At 33.4% G+C, this 25928-nt stretch overlaps 1 protein-coding gene across 7 annotated transcripts; it reads right to left on the reverse strand.

The window, feature by feature from the left end:
• Positions 1-922: 922 nt before the first annotated feature.
• LOC125870598 (uncharacterized) lies at positions 923-23925 on the reverse strand. Of its 7 annotated transcripts, XM_049551067.1 has the most exons (8): positions 23431-23925; positions 22242-22453; positions 21871-22138; positions 21331-21543; positions 14653-14814; positions 14317-14528; positions 13957-14221; positions 13258-13635 (listed from the first exon to the last, which is right to left on the reverse strand). In XM_049551067.1, exons 1-8 carry the CDS (start codon positions 23689-23691, stop codon positions 13330-13332), a joined length of 1899 nt encoding a protein of 632 aa, XP_049407024.1. In that variant the 5' UTR covers positions 23692-23925; the 3' UTR covers positions 13258-13329. The 7 variants fall into 7 exon arrangements, with proteins under 7 accessions (XP_049407020.1, XP_049407021.1, XP_049407023.1 ...); XM_049551063.1 differs by lacking the exons at positions 13258-13635; positions 13957-14221; positions 14317-14528; ... (3 more) ...; positions 22242-22453; positions 23431-23925 and adding exons at positions 923-1400; positions 4037-4301; positions 4999-5210; positions 5292-5551; positions 12308-12490; XM_049551064.1 differs by lacking the exons at positions 13258-13635; positions 13957-14221; positions 14317-14528; ... (3 more) ...; positions 22242-22453; positions 23431-23925 and adding exons at positions 923-1400; positions 4037-4301; positions 4999-5210; positions 5292-5551; positions 7064-7350.
• Between the last annotated feature and the right edge of the window lie 2003 nt (positions 23926-25928).

The following is a 25928-nucleotide window of genomic DNA, read 5'->3' on the forward strand; positions in this document are numbered from 1 at the left end:
TTTATGAATAAAAAGATCTTTTGTAGGGAGTGATTTTTCGTAAACGTCATATATGATACGAAACTGAATCTGTAGGTTCTGTATATATACAAGATGTTGCACCTTCTGCCTTACCATCAAAGGTATGGTGGGATGAATGATATCTTTTCCCATGTGATTTCGAATTTGAGTCCGATGAAAAAATATATTTTAATAAAAAGGTTTTTTGATTTTTTTCCTAAAAAATAAATCCATAAAATAGTAATATTTAAGTAATATATTTTTAATGATATACAAAGTTGAGTTAGTATTAAATCAAGAAACAATTATTACCGTAGTAAGGCAATACTATTTTTTTTGGTTTTCGCCCTGGCATTGAAGTTCGACTATTTCAATTTTCCGCCACATAGGGCTCATTCGAGGAAGTGGTCCCTACCAATATCATTATTGCGTGTCTTCATTTTTAATGAATATATTCAGACACATAATTATTTCAGACTCAAATACACTTATAAGAATTGTGATAATAAGCTGATATTGTTTATGTAAAATTATGCATACATTACTATTGGTAATGAAATAAGAAAAAAGTTATAAATGATAAAAATTAGTGTTTTTAGTTCTTTGTTGCTTTATTTGATTTTGTTTGTGTTTAAAGTTTAAACGTAAAACATTGGTTAACTTTTTCTTTTTTTTTAAAAAAAAAGAAAGATAAATTTTGCAAGTTATACATCCTGCAAAAGAATTTCGACTCGTACTAAATAACACCAACATTCTGTCCATGACGAGGCCTAAGAGATGGCCCGAGTCAAAATCATGTCGAACATAACACTTGATTGATGTGCTTGGTTACGATACAATATTGCATCGTTATTATCAGATATAACTTTTGACATGATGGTAAGCACATGAAATACGCTACCGTTTAAAAGGAAAAGGAAAATGTTTAAACATCACTATCCTTGATTACAAAAGGAGCACAAAAGAATTTCTAATACAAAATATTTCTCTCAAAGTCAAAACTTTGACATCAAAATATGAAATCAATAAAACCAGAGATATGTAGGCAACTTAAAACACATCACGATGTGCAAGATGAAACCTTGCACGTAGATATAAAAATGGTGAGTTTACGCGGTTAAAAGAGTCTTGATGATTTTCTCTCCAATTCCATCAATCATTGGAACCAAATGACCAGCACCTGGAATTTCATGATATTGGATCCATGGTAATTGCTCTGCAATGTACCTTTGTAGTGTGACGGGCGAGAGCCTATCCTCATCGCCTTGCCATAAGTGAACGGAACCTTCATGATTAGGGAACGGGTTCTCAAGATCCATTGGATCGAATTCCCATGTTCCGAATCCAATCATTAAGTCGCGGTGAAGGGATTCGTATTCTCCTTGTTGTCTTACCTGTGCCTGAAGGAGAATTGAGTAATAGAAACAGTGAGCTCAAACAGCATAAGAAAATTGAAAACTTTAGGAAACAAAAAAGAGAAAAGAACACCAATTGAGTTCTCTGTTTTCGATACAACTTATCGGACAAAGCCATTAAGCCTAGTCAAACACTTGCTTCCCTTGAAAGCACGGTCTAGACAACGAGAAGCAAGCGTGAGAACATGACCAGACACAATAAGCAACTTTGCACATCGATTAAAATTTCTTAACCTGTGGAGTTTAAATCTACTATTTACAAAGGCGGCATAAGCTCACTGATATCTGCCTCTAGGAATGAAAGCTTCAAAATGTTGATGCATAGAAGCTATGTTATAAGCAAACAATTGTCAATCAAAGGGCTGTCTTGTTACTAGGTTGACGATGATATTGATGAGGTGAGAATGCAAGATTGACTAATCTAAGCATATATTACATTTCCAGCTTATGTAATTATGGCAAGGCTAGCAGGTCCATTTACGGGCTGAATTTTATGACATCTCAGATGAAAGCAAAGAACTTGCAAAAGAAAGTAAGAAATTCTCCTACATTGCCATCACCGGGAGTCAATGTACTCCCTCCGTTCCAAAGTCTGTGATGTTTTTAGCTTGGACACACTCCTTAAGAAACTACTCATTCCTAGAAGATAAGAAGTGTTTTTACTAGCATACCCCTAACTAAACGCCTTGAAGAAATAAGTGATTCTTTAAGGTGTAAAAACTCCAAGAACTAAAACAAGGATAATTTTGGAAGAGTAAGATCAATTCCTTCTTAAGACCCTAAAACACCACTTATTTTGGAAAGGGGGAGTACTGTTTATTACCATGAATTCTCGTACGCTTGAAAAGTTCATACGAGAATAGGCCACAACTAGAATGGACTATGATATGAAAATGGCTAACGCTCAAAGATATAAGCACGATTGCCAACTTCTAAGCTAATGAAATGGCATCCTAATAATGTTACCAGCCAAAAGGGAGTTCCCTCTCGAATAGAAGTGTCAATATCATCCCTTTGCATGACTCCCTTGGTATGCAAAGAGTCATTCTAAGCCCATTGTCCTATACACCACATCAACATAAACAACAAACATTTTCACCATAAAGATGGTCTTCAAGCCAACTTGGGTGCACCTTGACTATTTCATTTGGTACCTGATACTTCCTATCAACACAAGTAGCAGAAACCTGACAATTAAGGCTTAGGCGGATGAGAAGAAATCCCCTAGATTTTCTTTTTTGTTAGCTCTGATAGGATTTGAAGCCTAGTCTCCCATGGTTCTTCTTCTTCATATACAACAAGCTTATTGAAACAGATGTATATTGAAACAAGCCTAGCTTCAATTAAGTCTTCTTCATATACAATAAGCCTAGTCTCCCATGGTCTTTCTTTCTTAAACTTCATGCCAAGTCAAAACCGGACAAACAAATTGAAACAGAGGGAGTATGTCCTAATTCAACTATGAACCATTACAGCGGACTACATTATTCATTATCCCTAACAATGTCTCCTTATTAAACACCAGTTGATGCTTAAACACAAAGTATTATTTCCTTATTCAATAAATGATTCATTAAACTGAATTAAATTGGCTGATATGCTTTATTTCCAAGGGGTGATCTAATGGTCGAAAAATTGGAGTAACGAATCCTAGCATATTCAAAACCAAAAAAAATATTCCTATTTGAATAAATGTTGGTGGACAGAGTTAATAAATACGTGTATAATGTATTGGTAGAAGATACCAGGCATCCATAGATTAGTCGAAGTGCACAATATTATCCGAGCAGCATTATCAACAAACGGAGAAGAAAGTTTAGCCATTATCCCTTGCTATGTCTATTTGTTGAATGCCGATAAATCCTTATCATTGGAAGTACTATGATTGACCTCAATGTATTTTTACATATCAATGCTTCACTTTTGATACTCGGATATAAATACATATTCCTTTTTTATTTGAAATTGGTAACATGTATTCCTCACATACCTAAGCTGGAGTTAAGAGTTGTAGATTAGCCAACTTGTGCGTGAACAGATCTTGATTCAGCTTCTATAAGCACAAACTTGCTACATTTTGGTGAGCATGAATTTGTCACATTTACTCTTGTAAACTTCGATGGCAATAATCCCAAACAGGAGGTTCTTATTCTAGGTCTAAAAATATAAAATTAGCATTTCCAAGTGACTCAGTAGACCGAATGCTATACTCCAAAGCATAGGCTAACTCTATAACACACTTACAAGAATGCCAATTATCAGTTAGTTAGCCTTTTGTTCGTCTCTCGCAGTCTCTCTCAGTTACACCCACCCACCCCACCCTGCCTCTTCAGTTGATAGTAGAAAGTTATGTTGGTCTATTACCGGTTGATTCCAGAACTTGATTGTGGATTGAAGAAAATAGGAGAAACTAGATATTATCATACCCACGCTAAGCTAAAGCTTGAGATGGGTAAATATTTCCTTAGCAAAGTTTGAGGTGGCTTCCAAGCTCAAGTAATATGCAGCCAGGCTCAAGCTCAACTCGAATAATTTCCAACCCAAATTTATAAATGTAGCTGCAATACCATCCTCCTAACATCTTTTTTTAACAAATTGATATTAAAGGAAAGAGCTCTTACACGATAGTCTTGGCTCGAACTTTGCTTGGAAACTAGCTCTAGGTCCTTCGAAGAGAAAATTGCAGGGTTGCGACCTGCAGCACTACATGAAGGAAAGAACTTCTGAGTGTTCCACCAATAGGTGAGCCACGGAAGGTAATGAGCAACACGAAGAGTCCATTTGTCTTGAGGAAGTCGAAGGTTGAATGCTTCTTGGGACATATTCACAGGTAACCTAGGCCACCAATAGCTGACAACTGGTGCAATAAGAGCAGCACCTGCCAACCTATTTCAAGTAACGAACGTGATTCTTGAATCTTGATATTCATTTCAAATAACTTAATAAAACAAATAAACAATCATACAACAAAAATCTTAAGTTTGTGCTCCTGACAAAAGGAGTTGAGACTCCTTTATAGAGTCTGCTTTTCCAGAAAAAATTTCAAGCTTTTCTTCCACAAACTACTGAACCTACAAAAATTCCATATGAACATGGGAAGAGCTAGGGCCCCTTCGCGGAAAGTTATACTGTATTTTCAAGGTCAAAGTTATTTTTTTAGAGTTAATGGTCAAAAACACATCCAAACTATGACTTTTTCACGAGTTTCATACCTCAACTATCCATTGTTTTCTTTACCTATCTAAATTGTCATTCCCTTAGTATTAAGACACACCTCGATGTTGTGTTGGCCAAATATTTGTTCTCAATCAACAACAAGCACGTGTAGGCCAACTCAACATCGAGGTATGTTTTAATACAATTGAGTGATAGTTGAGGTATGAAACTCGCAAAAAACGTGAGAATTTAGGTATGTTCTTTCGCAATTAACTCTATTCTTTTATGCATAAATAATAGATGTCACTGGCATCTTTGTGTGTTTACTTTTTTATATTGTAAGGGCCCTTAGTAAAAAAACTTGGTTCAGCCATTGCATATGAGGTAGAATGCTCTCCTAATGTACATGTAACAAAAATGAGATTACCTGTGAGGAATGTATCTAAGGCAGGTCCAAACAGCCTGTCCCCCCATTGAAAATCCCATAACATAGAATTTGGATCCTAGACCTAATTGATCGGCAAGCTCCTGTATATCAAAAGCTAAACTCTTGACTGTTCGTTTTGGATTAGGATCACTTTCTCCATAACCAGGTCTGTCAAAGGAAACAATGTACACTCCTAAACTTTCAATGACATCCTGCAAGAAAGCAAAAATTATGATCCAAAATACATAGTTGGTCCATAAAAGAATACGAGCAAAAGAATCAAGTGACGTTACTTGAGAGAGGATGTTAATTGGAACATAATGCCTACAACCATCGTACCCATGGATATACACAATCTTATATTTTGCATTATCTCTAGATACACCAATCTCCTTGTAAGCCAAGTGTCTTCCATCACTAAGTTTGATTCTAGGTGCAGTGACGGGAGGGCCATCTGGGGACCCACATGTCTTAGGGGGAGGTGGTCGTGTTGCCTGATAACCCCACGCTAATAACCCAATCAAAACAACCAGAAGAATTTTCGCAAACGCCCCTGAAATGATATCATTTGAGTTGCAAGATTATTGAGAATTCAAATAATTTGGAAAGACAAAAAGACGAGCAATAGTATTCAAGCATCTTAAAAAAACCTTTTTAAAAAAGGACATTGTTTAGAGAAACATTTGCACACTCAAGCAACTAAAATAAAGTTAAACTAAAATCTTCAGTTTTGAGAAAATACAGAATATATCCAGTTTCAAGATTGATGAAGAGCATCTAATAATACAAGAATTTTCTTTGAAATTTTGAATAGAACAACCATTATAATTTCTATTTGCAGTTTCTAACTAAAACGATACTAATATGGGCATTCAAATGTAAGAAAAAAAGCAAATGCATATTCAAAAATAAAAACTTCCCACCAAATGTAACAAAGTTATCAACTTTTGTTTTTTGGTTTCCCAACCCAGTGTCCGGTACCCACATTGGGACCTGACTAAATCCGTATTCGTGCCGGGAAGTCCCACATTGAAGGATAAAATGCTCCGTAACAACAGCAACTCCCTAGCTCGGCTCAAACCCGACACCTTTGGTTAGGAAAGTTATCAACTTTACATAACAAAGATTCAGTTCATCACTATACTTTCTACATGCCTCAACAAACTCATTCAGATGTGAGAAAAGAGTACCAAAATCATAATCAAAACTTTCCACCAAATGCTACAAAGTTATCAAGTTTTGTTTTTGATTTCCAAACCCAGTGTCCGGTACCCGCAATGGGACAGACTAAATCCAGACTCACCCCGGAAAGTCCCACATTGGGGATAAAATGCTCCCTAACAAAGGAAGAATCCTAGCCAGGCTCGAACCCGACACCACTAGTTAAGAAAGTTATCAACTTTACAAAATAAAGATTCAGTTCTTCACTATATTTACTACATGCTCAACAAACTCATTCAAGTGTGAGAAAAACTTTCAAAATCATAATCAAAATAAAGAACTCCCCACCAAATGCAACAAAGTTATCAACTTTTGTTTTTGGTTTCCAAACTCGGTGTCCGGTACCCACATTGAAACCCGACTAAATCCAAATTTGCATTGGGAAATCCCACCTTAGGGATAAAATACTCCCTAACAAAGGAAACTCTTTACCTCAGATCGAACCCGAGACCTCCAATTAAGTAAGTTATCAACTTTATATAATAAAGATTCAATTCATTACTGTATTTTCCACATGCCCCAACAAACACATCAGATGTGAAAAAATATAAAAATCAAAACTTCCCACCAACTGTAACAAAATATCAATTTTTGTTTTTGGTTTCCCAACCAAGTGTCCGGTACCCGCATTGGGACCCAATTAAATCCAGATTCACATCGAAAAATTCCACCTTAGGTATAAAGTACTCTCTAACAAAGGCAATTCCCTACCTCAGCTCGAACCCGAGAACTCTAGTTAAGAAACTCACCAACTTTACATAATAAAGATTAAGTTCTTCACTATATATGATAAATTTATACCAAAAAAAAAAAAGAGAAATAAAAGGAGAAAAAGAAAACCCACCAGAAGGAAGAGGAAAAGAACTTTTTCGCTTAGCTTTACGAGTATGAGCCCTAGCTGAAGCTGCTGAAATCTTCTTTGTTGCCATTTTTTTTCCCCTTCTTTTTCAGCTGAATCAAATTCTTGATTTTGAAATTACAAATTCTGTATTTTACAGTCTAGATTTACAAAAATTATACAAAAAGGAAGATTGAAGAGATCTGTGTCTCATCTCTCTGATCTAATAATTGTTGCTATTTTTAGCATATGATCTATCCATAACATTTAGCAAAAACCTTTTTTCCTTTCTTTCTATTTTTTTTTTAAAAAAAGTTTAGTACTGTGGAACTGGAAACAATGAATAATTTCTTTATAATATATAGTACTATTAATAAATATTAATAGTATTCGTATCAACTTCAACTTACGTACACCTTAACTAATTTCAAGGTAAAGTTTAAATATATATTTGATGTATTATATCCTTATTAATTTTGAGAATTTTTTTTTTTTTTTGAGAAAGTTATATCCTTATTAATTATTAACAAATATTCAAGTTTGTTCAATAACAAGAGCCATAGAAAGGACTCCACAAGTTAGAAAGTGTTTATGACTACATCTACTACTTGATCGAAAAAACAATGTTGATCGAACTCTTCAAAAATGTATAGCATTTGGAAGATTCGACATACCTGCAGTAATATTTTTGAAGAGTCTCAACGACTTAAAGTAGAATTTAATTATTAACAAAATATTCAAATTTGTTCAATGACAAAAAAAGATCATTGAATCCAATACTAAAACCATTAGCCCTTTATAGCTTTTACATAACAAAAGGCTCTCCAAGTAAAAATGTCTTCATGACTTTATCTCCCATTCCTTCAGCCCATGGAAACATATGTCCTCCTCCTTTCATTTCATGATAGTGAATCCATGGTAGTTTCTTCGCGATGAATCGTTGTAGAATGACTGGTACATGACCGTCTTCATCACCTTGCCAAATGTGAACGGAGCCTTCCCCGTTAGGGAATGGGTTTTCTAGTTCCATCGGATCAAATTCCCATGTCCCGAAACCTACCATTAGGTCGCGATGGATGGACTCATACTCCCCTTGCTGTCTTACCAAGTCCTAACCTCAAATCAAAAAACAGAACAGAACTCAGAGTTAAGTACTTGTTAATTGCTAGTATGCATTAGGCAAGAACAAGAATTAGGAGAATTAACTCAAACAATTTGCTAATCAAAATCAACACATATAATTGTGGAATTAAGTTATATACAATACTATCAGCGTAATTTAACTAGTTATAACAAGTTATGACTCTATCTTGAGTGTTACTATATCAGATTTGATATGAAGCGTCTCCTACTGTCGCTAATGATGCAAAAAACTTATATGTAACTCTATTTGAAGCAATTGTTGATCCACCATTGATCTTACTTCAAAGTCGTGTGAAAATGAAATGTGGATATGCTAAGAAGCTAAAGGAGTGCTCACCCGATATTTACTCTGATATGAATCAAAGATAGGCATTAGAACTCTGTCTTGCTCTAAAAGAATATCCTCGCTGCACGTTGCAACGCTGGAAGAAGGAAATAATTTTTGAGTGTTCCACCAGTAAGTCAGCCATGGAAAATAATGTGCAATCCGAAGCGTCCATTGATCCTGCACGAGCTGTTCGTAGTATGCTTGTTTAGTCAAGTTTGCAGGAAAACTACCCCACCAGTAGTTAGTCACAGGTGTTAGAAGAATTGCTCCAGCCAATCTGTTACACATTTCAAATGTCAAGTTAAGATGGAAACCTCTACACACCTGAGAAGGTCACCTAAAAGATAACTACAGCAGATTAACGTAAACTAATATTGTAAAAGTCATTTGCATTGTCAGTGTCTATAAGTTAAATCTGAAAAACTAAACTACTTTCTCTGAAAAATCAATTTATACTAGTAGAAAAAAAATCAAGTCAATCCGTAAGATGATTTCTCCGCACCTGCTTAAGCATTGACAGACAAAGTTACCCGTGTATGTGCGGGTGGGAGCTAGCAGGTACTCTGTTAAATAGTTGAGGTGCGAACAAACTAATCCAGACACCATAAATTTAACTTATACTAGTGGGAAGTTCAGTCCTATGTGGTACAACTAATACGACAAGCTAATATGGACAACGAGAAAGACATCTAAAAGATAACTACAACAGATTAACGCACACTAATACTATAAAAATCAGTGGCACCGTCAGTGTCTCTAAGTTAAACCCAAAGAACTAAACTACTTTCTCTGAACAATCAAGCCAATTCATAAGACGACTTCTCCTCATCTGCTTAAGCGTTGATAGACAAAGTTACCCATTTATGCGCTGGTGGGACGTAACATGTACCTTGTTAAATAGTTGAGGTGCGAGGAAACTAAACGATACCTGTGAGGAATATACTTGAGAAGGCCCCAAACAGCTTGTCCACCCATAGAAAATCCCATAACATAAAATTTAGATCCCAATTCCAATTGATCAGCTAATTCCTCTATATCAAGAGCTAAGGTCTTTGGCGTTCTTTTTGGATGAGGATCACTTTCACCATAACCAGGTCTATCAATTGACACAATATATATTCCCAAACTTTGCACAAGCTCCTGCAACCACAAACAAAATTTCATTAATTGCAGCCACAAATATATTCGAGCAGACGGTAAGTGTCCCTCCATCCTTAATCAAGTTCCAAATCCAAGCTCTAGAAATAAAGTCGCTGTTGTTAGGAGCCTTAACCCTCAAAGTGGGACTTCCCGATGTGAATTCGGACTAGTCATGCTCCAAATCGGGTGTTGGACACCAGTTGGGAAACTAAAAAGAATACTAAACACAACCTTTATAAGGACCCCTCAATCGTTAACCAGAGATCTAAGGTTCGAGCTATGAAAATGTAGTTGCATTGGGCCGGGAGCCTTAAAACTAGGACTTCCGGACACAAATTCAGATTAGTAGGGCTCCAACAGATGCCGGACACCGGATGGGAAACCAAGATGAATACTAAAACAACCTTTAAAAGTATCCCTTCATCCTTAACTAGAATCACCAAAATCTTGGGGGTTGAGCTCTGAAAGTAGAGTAATCTTTGGTCGGAAGCCTTAAAAGTGAAACCTCCCAACACAAATCTAAATTAGTCGGACCCCAAAACAAATATCGGACCCAAACAAAACGAAAAAGAAACTAAAAACTATTCTAAGGGAGGGCGGGGGGAGAACAAGTAAAGATGAAACATACATACAGGAGAAGTAGTTGTGAGCAAAGCAACATCATGTCTAACACAATCAAAGCCATGGATGAAAACAAATTTGTGTTTTGCTTGGTCTCTAGGAACACCATTTTCTTTATATGCCAAATATCTCCCATCAGAAAGATTCACTCTCGGTGCTGTAATTAGAGGTCCATTTGGTGAACCACAAATCTTTGGTAGTGGTGGCATAATTGCCCTATAAATCAGTGCCAATATCACAATTCCAAAAAGGGCTACCATATTTCTCATCATTCCTGAAAATGGAAAGATTTCAAGAAAATAATAAGAGAAATCAAGCAAATGTTGGACCTACAATAAGAACCTTCCCTTAGAAAACATCAAGAAGAAGAAAAATTATGCCATGTAAACATGCACCCCCACAAATAAAAGAAATTTCAAATAGACTCATGGCATATAAAATAATTTATGTATTTGTATAACACAAGTTTGTTCAACTGCTATACAATAAAAAGGAAAAACTGAGCAAAAAACTAGTAAATTTTGTTTGCTGAATATTTATATTATTGAAACTTCTATTTTGAATATTTACACCAACACAATAACTTTGTGTTACTTTATTATTCTTAATGTGCATGTTTTTTTTTCCTTTTTAAGTCTCATAAGTTCAATGACTTTTTAAGATATTAAACGTAATACTTCAAGCGTGTTTTTTTTACCGTTAACTCAAAATTTAAAAGTCCTACTATTAAACTTCAATAGTTGAGGGTAGGTGCTTCGCTTTAGATGACCACACAAGAAACAAGAGGAGATTCTTTTTAATAGTTGAGGTAGGTGATTTTTTTTAAAAAAAATCATGCATGTGTGTGTATATATATATCATTTGTTCATTACAATATGGTTTCCCACCCTAGTGTTCAGTACCTAAATTTCTGCATTGAAACCTGATGAAATGCAGATTTGCGCCGGAAAATTCTACATCGGGGGATAAAATGCTCTCTAAACAAGGGTGACCATAATCAAAATCTAAACTTCCCACCAAATGAAACAAAGTTATCAACTGGTTTCGGTTTCCCAAACCAATATCCGATGCGGGACCAACTAAATTTGGATTTGCGCCGGAAAGAAATCTTACATTGGAGGATAAAATGCTCCCTCTAACAAAGGCGACTCCATACCCCGGCTCAAACCCGACACATTTGGTTAAGAAAGTTATTAATTCATATAACAAACTCCTCCAAATGTGAGAAAAACTATCATCATAAGCAAAATCAAAACTTCCCACCAAATCTAACAGAGTTATCAACTTTTGTTTTTGGTTTCTCAACCCCGTGTCCGGTACCTGCATTGAGATCCAACCCACCTAAATCCGGAAATTCCTACATTGAGTGAAAAAAATACTCTTAAACAATGGCAACTCCTTACTCTGGCTCAAACCCGACACCTCTAGTTAAGAAAGTTATCAACTTTTGTTTTTTGGTTTCTCAACCCCGTGTCCGGTACCTGCATTGAGACCCAACCCACCTAAATCTGGAAAGTCCTACATTGAGTGGAAAAAAATACTCTTTAACAATGGCAACTCCTTACTCTGGCTCAAACCCGACACCTCTAGTTAAGAAAGTTGTCAACTTTTGTTTTTTGGTATCTCAACCCAGTGTCCGGTACCTACATTGAGACCCAACCCACCTAAATCCGCAAAAGTCCTACATTGAGTGGAAAAAAAGACTTTTTAACAATGGCAACTCCTTACTCTAGCTCAAACCCGACACCTCTAGTTAAGAGAGTTATCAACTTTTGTTTATTGGTTTCTCAACCAAGTGTCCAATACCCGAATTAGGACCCAACCCAACTAAACCCATATTCGCGCCAAGAAATCCCACATTAGAGCTAACATACTCCCTAACAAAGGCAACTCAATACCTCAGCTCAAATTCGAGATCTCTAATTAAAGAAAGTTATCAACTTTACATAATAAAGATTCAATTCTTCAATATATTTTCAACATAAGATAAAATAAAATTGAAAAATACGAAAACCCACCAGAAGGAAGAGGAAAAGAAGTCTTTTGCTTAGCTTTACGAGTATGAGCCCTAGCTGAAGCTGCTGAAATTTTCCTTGTTGCCCCACCTGCCATTTTTTTCTAGCTGCAGCAAATTCGTGATTTTGAAATTACAAATTCTGTAATTTACACTCAAAATTTTACAAAAAGGAACACTGAACAGATCTGAGTCTCAGCTCATGTACTTTTAATTATTTATTTTTTTGACATATGATGTATCGACACCTTATGACCCCACCCATTTTTTATTACTATCACCAACTTAGGTGGTTTGTGTATTAACTAATAACGATATTATTGATTATCTGCTTCAGTGTGTTTTAGAAAGAAAAAAAAATTAAAATAAATATACTTTTATTCTATTTTAACTTAATTAGTGTATAATTTTTTATATATAGTTCTTTCTATTTCTTCCCTTTTAAAAAAAAATGAGTATCAGCTTTTGTCTGAAAATTTCATAGGTTCTATAGTGACGTGATGTTATATATTGTTATTATACGTTTAGATTTTATTTGGTTGTTATAAATAAAAAGTTTACAAAATAAATAATTTAATAATTTTGTGTACAAGAAGAAATGTATATTTTTAATTAAATTTAAAAAAAACAATGAATATAAAAAAAACATATAGTATATATATATATATATATGTAGTTTTTACAAGGTGAAGTTAAACACTATTTAAAAGCAATGGGACCATATAAAGCCATAAAAACATCAATCCTCACAAAATATATCATTGAAAATAGTCTATAAAAATAACATTCTTTTATTACAAAAATGACTAGTAGTCTACATTGATCAAACTCTCTAAAGATATCGTCACACTCATCACATCATCTAAAAATTTACTACTTTTGAACCTCTTACATGCACCCGTCAACATGTTTGAAGAGCCAGAATAGCATAGCTAGCCGTATGAAAGGAATAATCAAAGCATCAATCTATGTATTAAAAATGATATGCATGGTGTAACGCGACAAACAACCTAGAGTATGCAACTCTTACGACACATTTTTCTCTCCGATCAAAAGAGCTTTCACAATTTTGTCCGCCATTCCATCAAGAACTGGAAACATATGACCAGCCCCCGCGATTTCATGATATTGAATCCATGGTTGTCGTTGAGCAATGTATCGTTGTAGAGTTACAGGGACGAGCTTGTCCTCGTCCCCTTGCCACAACTGTACTGAACCTTCTTTGTTAGGAAATGGATTTTCCAAATCCACAGGGTCAAATTCCCATGTCCCGAACCCAATCATAAGGTCGCGATAGAGTGACTCGTGTTGTCCCTGTTGTCTCACCTGAGCCTGAGGGTGGTGCAAGAAATTTTGTTAAGGGTATATAAGATTTAACATATTTGGGTAAAAAGTAGTTTAATTTCTTGATCTATATATAATTTTCCGACTAAGGGTGTTCAACTGACTACCTTCAATCAAAGCATGGAGACAAACATTGTGAAGTATCACAAACTTACTTGGACGGGGTCAATGGTGATATATCATAGAGGCGTATGGCTTAGGTTCGTGACCTTCATTGCACTTACGACCAGTGTTAACTGATGTGTAATGACGTTGATATTTTACAGCTAAATGTAACAAGAGGTATGATCTGAAGAGAAGAACACTTACATAAAGATCTCTGTTGGCGCGATACTTGGGCATTAGTTCTAGGTCCTGGGACGAAAGAGCACCGGGGTTGTAAGCAGCAGCACTACAAGCAGGGAAAAACTTCTGAGTGTTCCACCAGTATGTAAGCCACGGAAGGTAGTGAGCAACGCGAAGATTCCATATATCCTGAGGAAGCTGATGGCTGAACGCTTCCTTGGACAAGTTCGCGGGGAAGTTAGGCCACCAGTAGTTGGTAACAGGTGCTAGAAGAGCTGCTCCAGCCAATCTATCACATATCACACAACATGAGCTTATACAAACCAAACACAGAGTTCATCTGAACCCAGTACTTTTAAAATTTGAGTCCATATAGATGAGTACCTGTGAGGAATATATTTGAGCAAGGTCCAAACAGCTTGTCCACCCATCGAAAATCCAATGACGTAGAATTTGGACCCGAGTCCTAATTGATCAGCAAGTTCTTGTACATCAAACGCCAAGCTCTTTACTGTTCGTTTTGGATTAGGATCACTTTCTCCATAACCAGGTCTATCAATTGAAACAATGTATACTCCCAAGCTTTCAATAACCTCCTGGAAAAACAGCAATTTATTAACACAAAAGTTATAAAACGAGAACAAGGTGAAAGTTCAGCTAGCCAACCAACTGAGTTACTAAGAAATGAAGACGGAGTTGAGGTAAACAGATGAGAGTTACCGGAGAGAGACCAGTTGCAACAACAGCATCGTGTCTGTTAGAATCATATCCGTGGATGAACACAATCTTATGTTTTGCTTGATCTCTTGGTACACCATGTTCTTTGTAAGCTAAGTATCGTCCATCGCTAAGTTTAATTCTAGGAGATGTAACAGGAGGTCCATCAGGGGTGCCACAAATTTTCGAAGGAGGAGGCTGCATTGCTCGATAAGCATACGCCACGAACCCCACGAAGAGGACTGCTAGAATTTTCCCAAACATCCCTGAAATTTTCCCCCTTTTATAAGCTTGGAATGGAGTTTTAAAAGCAAGAAAACAGAACACACTTGCTCTGCCACAAGAACTTTTATGCTATGTTGCTCGGGCACTTCAAAAATACAGGTAAGGGTGTGTCGGTCCTCCAAAAGCTATGCATTTTTAAGGATCAGATATAGCTGTGGCATCATTTTTGAAGGGTCCGAGCAACATAATTTTATGATTTCAAGAAGATTTCTAGCTAGAATGTTAACAACTCAAACAATTTCAACCACATTTTTCAAGAAGATTACAAGCTAGATATGCTAAATTCTTCACATGCATCACATTTATTTCTCTAACAACTTAAGTATTTAGACGAGATGGTTACATACTTCACATGGTATCAAAACAAGCAGAGATCTTAGTATCGAGTCTCACAACCATACATTTTCAAAAAAAAAATCCACGTGCTTGACCCATAAAAGAATTAGGTCTTATCATGTGAGGGGCGTACTGAAGACATAATTAAGTAAATAAAAATGTACTCTATCTAAAACCTTTAACATTTCAGAAGAAATGGTCACACACATCATGGACGGGAACCACAACAATTATTTTGACTAAACTCTAACCTTTAACCCGAAAACTAAAAATTCTGACTCCACCTCTATCATTAACTCATTTTTTCAACCAAAACAAACCCAATATCATATTATATCTACGAGCATTAATCACCAAACTATACAAATGTAAAAAATTTCAAATGAAAATCACAACTTTCTGAAATTCATTATAAGTAAATGTCATTCTAATAGCTACAAACAAATCATGAAATTTTTTCTAATACAACAATAACAACTAGGCCTCAGTTCAAAACAAGTCGAGATCGATCATATAAATCCTCATTCTTCATTTATGCTCATATCATATCATATCATCGTCATACTAAATAAAACTAAATGTGTCCAATAAAATAACATTAGAAAAAAAATTGAAAAATTGAGTACCTGAAGGGAGTGGAATTGAACTCTTGATCTGTTTAGTTTTCCTAGTATGAGACCTGGCTGATGCTGCAGAAATTTTTTTGCTCATTTTTTTTTTCTTCTCTTAAAGAATTTAAAGCACAAAAATCAAGAAACTTTCAATGGTCTATGTGGTAAGGTTATCAACTTCTTATATCACATTATAATATATGGTTTCAGAATTTCATTAAAAATGAATAAAGAATTAAAAAGTTTTTTGTCAATATTCAATCAAGTGTTTGTTTTTATTCTCAACATGTGTTTTCCATTCGAATTGAATTTGGCAAAACAACCTTTTTAATTAGAAAAACTTATTCACATTGGATATTCATGTTAAATTAATGGAGTAAAAACATAAAGTGAAAATATATATTATTTAACCGTGGCTTTATATATATATATATATATATATTCACAAGACACGGATTAATAAGAATTATAGTTGAGTGGTAAGTAGATGTTCATTCTTATTCAAAAGTCTCACATTTGAGTTCTGGACATGAAGTCTCATTTGTTAGAAAACATTTTACTTCTCTCCATATGAGATTTTCTGATATGAATCTGAATTTAGTAAGACCAGAATATGGATAAAAGACAATGTCTTGCATTTATTGGCGCAATGCGGGATTTTTGAAGTGAATTCAAATTTAATCGAACCTTAATACACATATCGAAAATCGAATAAGAANTAATAGAGTAAAAAAAAATAAAGTGAAAATATATATTATTTAACCGTGGCTTAATAATATATATATATATATATATATATATGGCAAAACAACCTTTTTAATTAGAAAAACTTATTCACATCGGATATTTATGTTAAATTAATGGAGTAAAAAAAATAAAGTGAAAATATATATTATTTAACCGTGGCTTAATAATAATAATAATAATATATATATATATGTGTGCACAAGACATAGATTAATAAGAATTATGGTTGAGTGGTAAGTATTCGTTCATTCTTATTCAAAAGTCTCACATTTGAGTTTTGGACATGAAGTCTCATTTGTTAGAAAACATTTTACTTCTCTCCATATGAAATTTTCTGATGCGAATCTGAATTTAGTAAGACCAGAATATGGATAAAAGACAATGTCTTGCATTTATTGGCGCAATGCGGGATTTTTGAAGTGAATTCAAATTTAATCGAACCTTAATACACATATCGAAAATCGAATAAGAAAGCAATGTAAAAAGAAAAAAGAAAAAGGTAAAAGACACATGAGGTGAGAAAGTACAACATGAAAAAGAATAAAAAAAAGTTTTCAAAAAGAAAAGAGAAAAAAGATGTAAGACTTTTGTTTCTCTCTTTTTCTCATTTTGTCAGTAATTTAACTTTAATGTCTCTCTTCTTTCTCATTTTGTCAATAATTTAACTTCAATTTCCTACTTCTTTCTCATTTTGTCAATAATATAACTTTAATTTCTCTCTTCTTTCTCATTTTGTCAATAATTTAACTTTAATTTCTCTCTTCTTTCTCATTTTGTCAATAATTTAACTTTTTAATGTGAATTTAGAGTAAAATAGATATTTGGTCAACTTTGGGTTGTTGAACAACTATTTTCAAGATTAACAAATTTCTACCTAATCACCATGTTTTGACATTTTCATGTTTACCTTATTTTATTAATGCAATTATTTGATTCGTTTTCAGCATAAATATTCCGTCGATATTTGCTAGCTCTCTTTCCTTGAATTTCCATTAAAATATAGATATGATCTCTAACCTTTAATGAGATGAGAGGTATTGGGGTCGTGTCTTGAGTATAAAAATCTTCATATGAAGCGTTTTCTCTTTCAATAGCCTATACATAATGTGAATCTGAATTAGGCTGGACTTTAATGCAAGTAACAAATATTAGGTGGCAAACAAAAAAAAATGTGTATAACCATCAAAGATTGTGATGAGATGAATAGTATCCCTTCCCTCTTAGCCAGAAATTTTAGAATCGAGCCCTAAATATGATTTTAACAAATCATGATAAATCGTGCCTTGACACATATCTTAAATTAGTTGAATCCCAAAAATCAAAATAGGTATGGACATTAGATAAGAAACCAAAAATAACTCAATTGTATCAACATTATATTAAATTTATGAAAGAAATCAAACAAAACAATAAACTATACATACCTTTATACATGAGATAATATATGAAATAATGTTGAAAGGGTCTCAACGAATAGTTCTTAATTAGTTGTTTAATAGAATGGAAAGTCATTTGAAAACTTTTTGGATCGATTAATCTGAATTCACATCGAAATATTCTTCTTCGAGATAAAGAGTTTTTCTATCAAAGAGGATTTTATTTCCAGGACTCGAACTCGAATTCTCTAATTAAAGATGACAAAATACTTATTACCTTCATCCCAATCTTGGTGGTTATATGAACTCTACATATTAAAGTACAGTCGGACCTTTCAATAACAATCATCTTCTATTACAACACTTCACTATAACGATCAAGTTTTCTTTCGAATTCATTTTATGTTATATATATAACAACCAAAAAAAACATCTAAACAACCACGTTGTTAATGGGCTTAAATTAGATATGTGAACTAGAAATATTTGGACTGGGCCTATATAAGGCAATTGGCCAAATGGGCTCATAAACATGCATAATTGGGCTAAGCAAAGAGTTTTACAACTGCCCCATGCATGATTCAAATCAAATGACTTAGACAAATAGCCACTTAGAACTGCCAATTGGAATATAACGGTAGACATTGAAATTTTGTGGGACTCTACAAGACGTGTTCAATTCGAGTTGAAACTCTACAAGATGTGTTCAATTCCAATTAGAATTTTTGGAGGCTACTCTACCCTAAACCCTACTTCATGCCTATATAAAGGGTACTATATTAATTCCCTTGAAAAGACATCTCGAAAATTCCACCACAAATTAATGGAATATTCATAAAGAGATCAAATATAAATCATCTTAATTCGAGAAATACACTACTAACAAGCCTTGAGTTATGAAGATCAAGTTCAAATTATCATAGTTCAAAAAATATGTCACTAACGACCCTCGAATTATAGAAATCAAGTCCAAATCATCCAAGTTCGGGAAATACGCCACTAATGGCCCTTGAATCATGGATAAATCTTATGAGAGAGGAATCAAGGGAGGAAGAAAATTGTACCCCCAATATTTATCAATAAAATTATGTTTCTTCATATTTTATATGTGATTGTAATTTCTTTTTTGTCAATTTAAAATTTATTGCAAACAATAACCTATGAGGATATATTTAAGAATGCATGTCTAGACACCTCAACTTGATTTAAGTTGACCCTGTAAACACGCTCGACATTCCATGCAACTTATGTGAAATATCATGTAGGATTGTATATTTAGAGGATCAACTCAAATCAAGTTAAAGTGTCTTGATGTGCATTCTCAAAATTGGATACTTATCAATTGAGGCCAAATTAAGGTGTATATCTATGTATATGAATAGTCGAATCAATAAATATTGGTTTCATATGATAAAATATAAAAAAAAGTAGCCAGAATGTTTTTCAAATAATCTTTATTAGATAAATAATATATAAGATTCCTTTGAAAATGTACTACATATATAGTCGTGGACAACCCCTCAATTTTATTTAATTCTGGCCAGCCCTTTCTCATATTCAAGGTAATATAAATTATAATCTAAGGTGTACTATATAGTCCTAGGACATTAGATGAAAAACATAAAAAAATTATAATAATAAAATAAAATAGTGAAGATTCAAAAACACATCAAAATAGAGGCAGATCCACGTTTGAGGGAGTAGGTGCATGTACACTGTTGCACTTGCATTTCATTTACTTTTTAAAAAGGCATATTAAAAGCCTCAGGCAAGATTCACACTAGCAACTTCAAATTGTACTCTGAGGGTCAAGACCATCTAATCATAGAGTGAATTATGTTACATTTTTATTTAATTTATATTTATACATACCTTTGATTTTATACTCCTTTGACAATATTTTCCAATGAAGTGTCGGTGCTTCGACAAATCCAAATCCGCCTTTAGTAGTATCGCCGTTATCTTCATATCCTGAGTTCGCCACTGCATCTAAAGTTGAACTATCAAGTTTTTTGAGTTTCATACTTAACTTTTAAGTTGTGAGTTTCCTACTTGAACTATCACTAATTATTTATCAAAATAAACCTCAACTCTCAATTGTTCACTTTTCAAACCTAAATATAAAACAACCATTTAGGTAGGAAAAGTAAACAATTGATAGTTGAGGTATGTTTTGATAAATAATTAGAGATAGTTCAATTAAGAAATTCGCACGTATGATAATTCAAATATAAAACTAAATTTTTTTTACATATTTTAGATGTGTTTTTTACCGTAAACTTTAAAAAAAAAAAAAAGGGAAATTATAATTACTTACATTATTTGTTCATATAGGTACCCAATAATTGGATCTTTTTTAATGACCCTACATCACTTAATTCAATCACTTCTAATTGACCCTACACATACATAAATAATAAAGAAATATCTTTTTACTTTAAAGTGGTGATGTAAGCTCAATAATTATAGTTACATGTCTTGATGTATCTATTCAGAAACTTTATACATAAAGTAGTTGTTAGTTGCTGTTCTTGCCCAATAATGAAGCAAAGCTCACTAAATATTATTTATGATAATACATTACATTTTTAGGATACTGTATCATAATAATTAACTTGGAAATTCAAGAAAATGAAGTTATAAATAGAAAACTCGTCAAATCTTAAGTCTTCAAGTTTTGGTTTAATGGTAAGAGTGTAATACGAACAAGTTCAAATCATATCGCAAACAAACATATGAAATTTAAGTGTTGAATGACAAAGGCAAGTCCATTATTTATTGAGTTTTGAATGGTGCGTCTGTTGACCCTTAGAGATTTCTAGATCATCGAATAATAATAATTTAGTCTTCAAGTGACATAATAAGTATGTGATCTTCACAACGTAAACATCTTGATAACAACAACGATTCAGTTCCAAACAAATGACCTCAAAATTTTAATTTATAAGTGTCATTATTTGAATGTAAGACAAATAGTGATCTCCACTTGTGTAAGTTAAGCATTCCAACTTACAAAATGACCATACAATCATCTCCAAAGACCAAAGTATATGTGTCATGTAGCGTCAAGGGTCAATGAGACACAATGGGAACGAGTTGGACTGTATAATGTCAGTTGAGAGACCAAGTTAATGTCTTAAGTAGAATTTTATTATTAGCAAAATATTCAAATTTGTCCAATGACAAAAAGAGTCATTGAATCCAATACCAACACCAATAGCCCCTTATAGCTTTTACATAACAAAAGGCTCTCCAAGTAAAAATGTCTTCATGACTTTATCTCCCATTCCTTCAGCCCATGGAAACATATGTCCTCCTCCTTTCATTTCATGATAGTGAATCCATGGTAGTTTCTTCGCGATGAATCGTTGTAGTTTGACTGGTACATGCCCGTCTTCATCACCTTGCCATATGTGAACGGAGCCTTCCCCGTTAGGGAAAGGGTTTTCTAGTTCCATTGGATCAAATTCCCATGTCCCGAACCCTATCATTATGTCGCGGTGGATTGACTCATACTCCCCTTGTTGTCTTACCAGATCCTAACCTCAATCAGAAACAGAACAGAACAGAACTCAGAGTTCAGAAATGTTAAAGAACAGAATCCACACGTATCAAGTTATATACACTGACAATGTAAAGAGTTTTTCCACTATCTTTAAGGGCACTATACATTACCATATCAAACTTCATATGAAGAGTTACCTATTGTTGCCCAATGATGTACAAACATCTATACTGACAATGCATATAACTTAAACTCTATCGTTGTTATTACTCTGATGACACATAATATATGTTCTTGTTTTCACATTGTTAGATCCACCCATTGAAATAAGGACATGCTAAATAGTTAAACGAGTGCTCACCCGATAGTGACTCTGATACGAATCAAAGATAGGCATTAGAACTCTGTCTTGCTCGAAGAGAATATCCTCACTGAACGTTGCAACGCTGGAAGAAGGAAACAACTTTTGAGTGTTCCACCAGTAAGTCAGCCATGGAAAATAGTGTGCAATTCGTAACGTCCATTGATCCTGCACGAGCTGTTCGTAGTATGCTTGTTTAGTTAAGTTTGCAGGAAAACTACCCCACCAGTAGTTAGTCACAGGTGTTAGAAGAATTGCTCCAGCCAATCTGTTACACATTTCAAATGTCACAAGTTAATATGGAAAACTATACACTTAAGCATTTGTAGACAAAGTTACTCGTATCTGTGCTGGTGGGACGTAACAGGTACCTGTGAGGAATATACTTGAGAAGGCCCCAAACAGCTTGTCCACCCATAGAAAATCCAATAACATAAAATTTAGATCCCAAATCCAATTGATCAACTAATTCCTCTATATCAAGAGCTAAGGTTTTTGGTGTTCTTTTAGGATGAGGATCACTTTCACCATAACCAGGTCTATCAATTGACACAATATATATTCCCAAACTTTGCATAAGCTCCTACAACCACAAACAAAATTTCATTAATTGCATCCACAAATATATTCAAGTAGCAGTAACTGGTAAGTATCGGTACATCCTTAATCAGAAATCTTTGATTTGAGTTCTGGAAATAAAGTTGGTTTTTTTAGGAGCATTTACCCTCAAATGAGACTTTTCGGCTCGAATTTAAATTAGTCGAGCTGCAAAATGAGTGTTGCACACTAAGTGGGGTCCAAAAAGAATACTAAAAACAATCAATTAGTCGAGCTACAAAATGGGTGTTGGACACTAAGTGGGAACCAAAAAAGAATACTAAAAATAATCTTTTAAAGTATTCTTCTATCGTTAACTAGAGATCTAGAATTCGAACTCTAAAAATGGAGTCGCATTTGGTGGGGAGTCTTAAAAGTGGGACTTTCCTACATGAATTCGGATTAGCCTGGGGCTCCAACGGGTGTGGGACATCAGGTGAGAAACCAAAAAAAATACTTAAAATAACCTTAAAAAGTATTAATCAATCGTTAACCAAATATCTAGGATTCAAACTCTAAAAACGGAGTCGCAATTGATCGGAAGCCTTAAAAGTGGAACTTCCTAACACAAATTCAAATTAGTCAAACATCAGAAAACCAAAAAGAATACTAAAAAGCGACCTTAAAAGAACCCCATCATCTTGGGATTGGAGCTCTAAAAATAAAGTCATCTTTTGTCAAAAAACTTAAAAGTGGAACTTACGAATTTTAATTAGTCAGACCTCAAACAATAGAAAACCAAAAATAATACTAAAACACAACCTTGAAAGAATCCCCTCATCTTGGGATTCGAGCTCTGACAATAAAGTCATCTTTGGTCAATAGCCTAAAAAGTAAAAAAATCCCAACACAACTTTATACTAGGCAAATCCCAAAACAGATACCAGATACCGAACACAATAAAACAATCTAAAAAACTATTCAAAAAAAGGGTAAAAAGAAACAAGTGAAGATGATACATACAGGAGAAATAGTGGTGAGCAAAGCAACATCATGTCTAACACAATCAAAGCCATGAATGAAAACAAATTTGTGTTTTGCTTGATCTCTAGGAACACCATTTTCTTTATAAGCCAAATATCTCCCATCAGAAAGCTTAACTCTTGGTGCTGTAATTAAAGGTCCATTTGGTGAACCACAAATCTTTGGTGATGGTGGAATAATTGCCCTATAAATTAGTGCCAATATCACAATACCAAAAATTGCTATCATATTTATCATCATTCCAAAAAAAAAAATGGAAAGATTTTCAAGAAAACAAGAAAAATTTGACCAAAATACCCTTTAAAAATGTTGATATTTATGTTGGAAGAAGAAAAGTTGCTCTTATTTAACTTTAAATAAAAAGTGGTTGAACAATTCAAGAACACAAAGTAAATATCCAATAAAAATGATAAAGAGATATGAAGTTGATGGTCACAATTGAATTATTTGCTGCATAGTACAGAGTAGTGATCTTCTAATATCTTTACTTCCTCTATTATATATAGGTCTACCTCATTCAAAAAAAAATTAAAAAGAAAAACAAATATGTCTAATACTTTATTTATTTTCCATTTGTTGTTTGATATCAACATTGAAATCCAATTAATTATGATTCATATATTGCAAGACTCATTTTTAGGGATGGTGTTTCTAGAAAAAAAAAATTCATTTATGAGGGTTTGAACCCGAAACTTCTGATTAGGAATGAAAAGACCTTAATCATACCACCATGATGAGTGTTGGTAAAAAATTTTTATCATTCCTTTGTTTCAGTTTGTTTGCTCGATTTTAACTTCGCACGAATTTAAGAAATTAAAAAATGCTTTTGAATCTTGTAGTTTAAAATTAAAAATATATCAGATGTACCAAAATATCTTTTAATATTATAATATTAAATATATCAAATGTAAAGTTAAAATTAAATAATTGTAAAAAAATAAAAGATAAAAGTTCTATTAGTGAACATCAATTGTTGAGGTAGGTAAGCTTTAGATGGACCCTAACAAGAAACAAGGGAGGTCACTAGTAATCTTTAAGTGACAATAAAAATTTATTCACACTCAATATTTTATATTAAAGCATTATTATTAAATAATAAATTGGGATAAAATTATGTATTAATTAACTATATTTTGTATACCATGTCTCTTCTTGCACACATTATGCAAATATAGTTGAACACTAAAAGAGTAGATGGAAAATCAACTTAAGTTACTATGATATTTTTAAATTCGTTCAATTCGTATATACAACGTACTTTAAGGTGTATTTTAATTTTTTTTAAGTTTATTCGATTTACATAAATAAAGTATTTTAAGGTGTGTACTATAATTTTTTTTCCTAAAATAAAATAAAGCCACAATAATGTTGTATTTAAAATGTTCTTATATGTGTATTGAATTATTGTAGTGCAGTACAAAGCTGATGTTGAGTCGGCTCCTATATATGTCATTAGATATGCGTTGCTTGAGCTCCCTCCACCTTATCGATATTGAATTGGTTTAAATATACCATTATAAAACGTGATATACTGATATTTAAAACTAATCAAAAAATGAGGTGGATAGATGGGATTGCACTCTTAATTAGACATCTTCAATTTGAGCTCTAAAAATAACAAAATGCGTATAAAGAAATCTTTTATCAACTAATCTTATGAAATATTATACAAATCTTAATTAATCAGATCAATAAATTTTAAAAATAAAGTGACACACCCAACTATAATAACGTATCATAGTATATGATTTTATAAAAAAGTGATTGGTGGGGGGGTCACTAATATTCTTGCTTTGCTTTGAGGAAAATTCCACTAAGAATGACAAAACTAATTTAATTTGTTTGGTGTGCTGACAAAAGAAGATGGACATCATCTCATTGAGCCACCCTAATTATACACACTTGTACCTACTTAAAAATAATCTATATATATATATTTTTTAATATTTTAATTTTTTTTTAAAATCAAATTAAATATGAAAAAATAGTTTACATTTTTTTTTCAGTAGGGGCAATTTATTTGGAATAGTAATATAATAATAATATTGTGTTACAAATTAACAAAAAGAGATCCAAAACTTACCAAATTTTGATTCTCAAATACGTACTAGCATAAAGCTCCAACTCCGGCAATGACCCCAAAAGGATATTAAATAAATAAAATCGGAATATGAATGAAATATAATGAAATAGAAAAAAAATAATGAAGGCAATTGCAGATAATAAGCTAGGAAAATGATTGAATATTAGGCTACATGAATTATTAATTAGGTGTATGAATATTGTATCTGAACTTTTACCAACTATTTGTCAGGACACATATATAATTGTTTGAGTTTCATATATACCTGAACTTTTAGATAGGAAAAGAGTACAAAATATTTTGCGTTTACATAAGATTTGAGAAATTTAAATTGTATCCTAATAGGTGTAACGTAGATAACGTATTTGATACATGCAAATACTAGCTAATACTT

The sequence above is a fragment of the Solanum stenotomum genome, chromosome 7, assembly GCF_019186545.1.
Source record: "Solanum stenotomum isolate F172 chromosome 7, ASM1918654v1, whole genome shotgun sequence".
Classification (NCBI taxonomy): domain Eukaryota; kingdom Viridiplantae; phylum Streptophyta; class Magnoliopsida; order Solanales; family Solanaceae; genus Solanum; species Solanum stenotomum.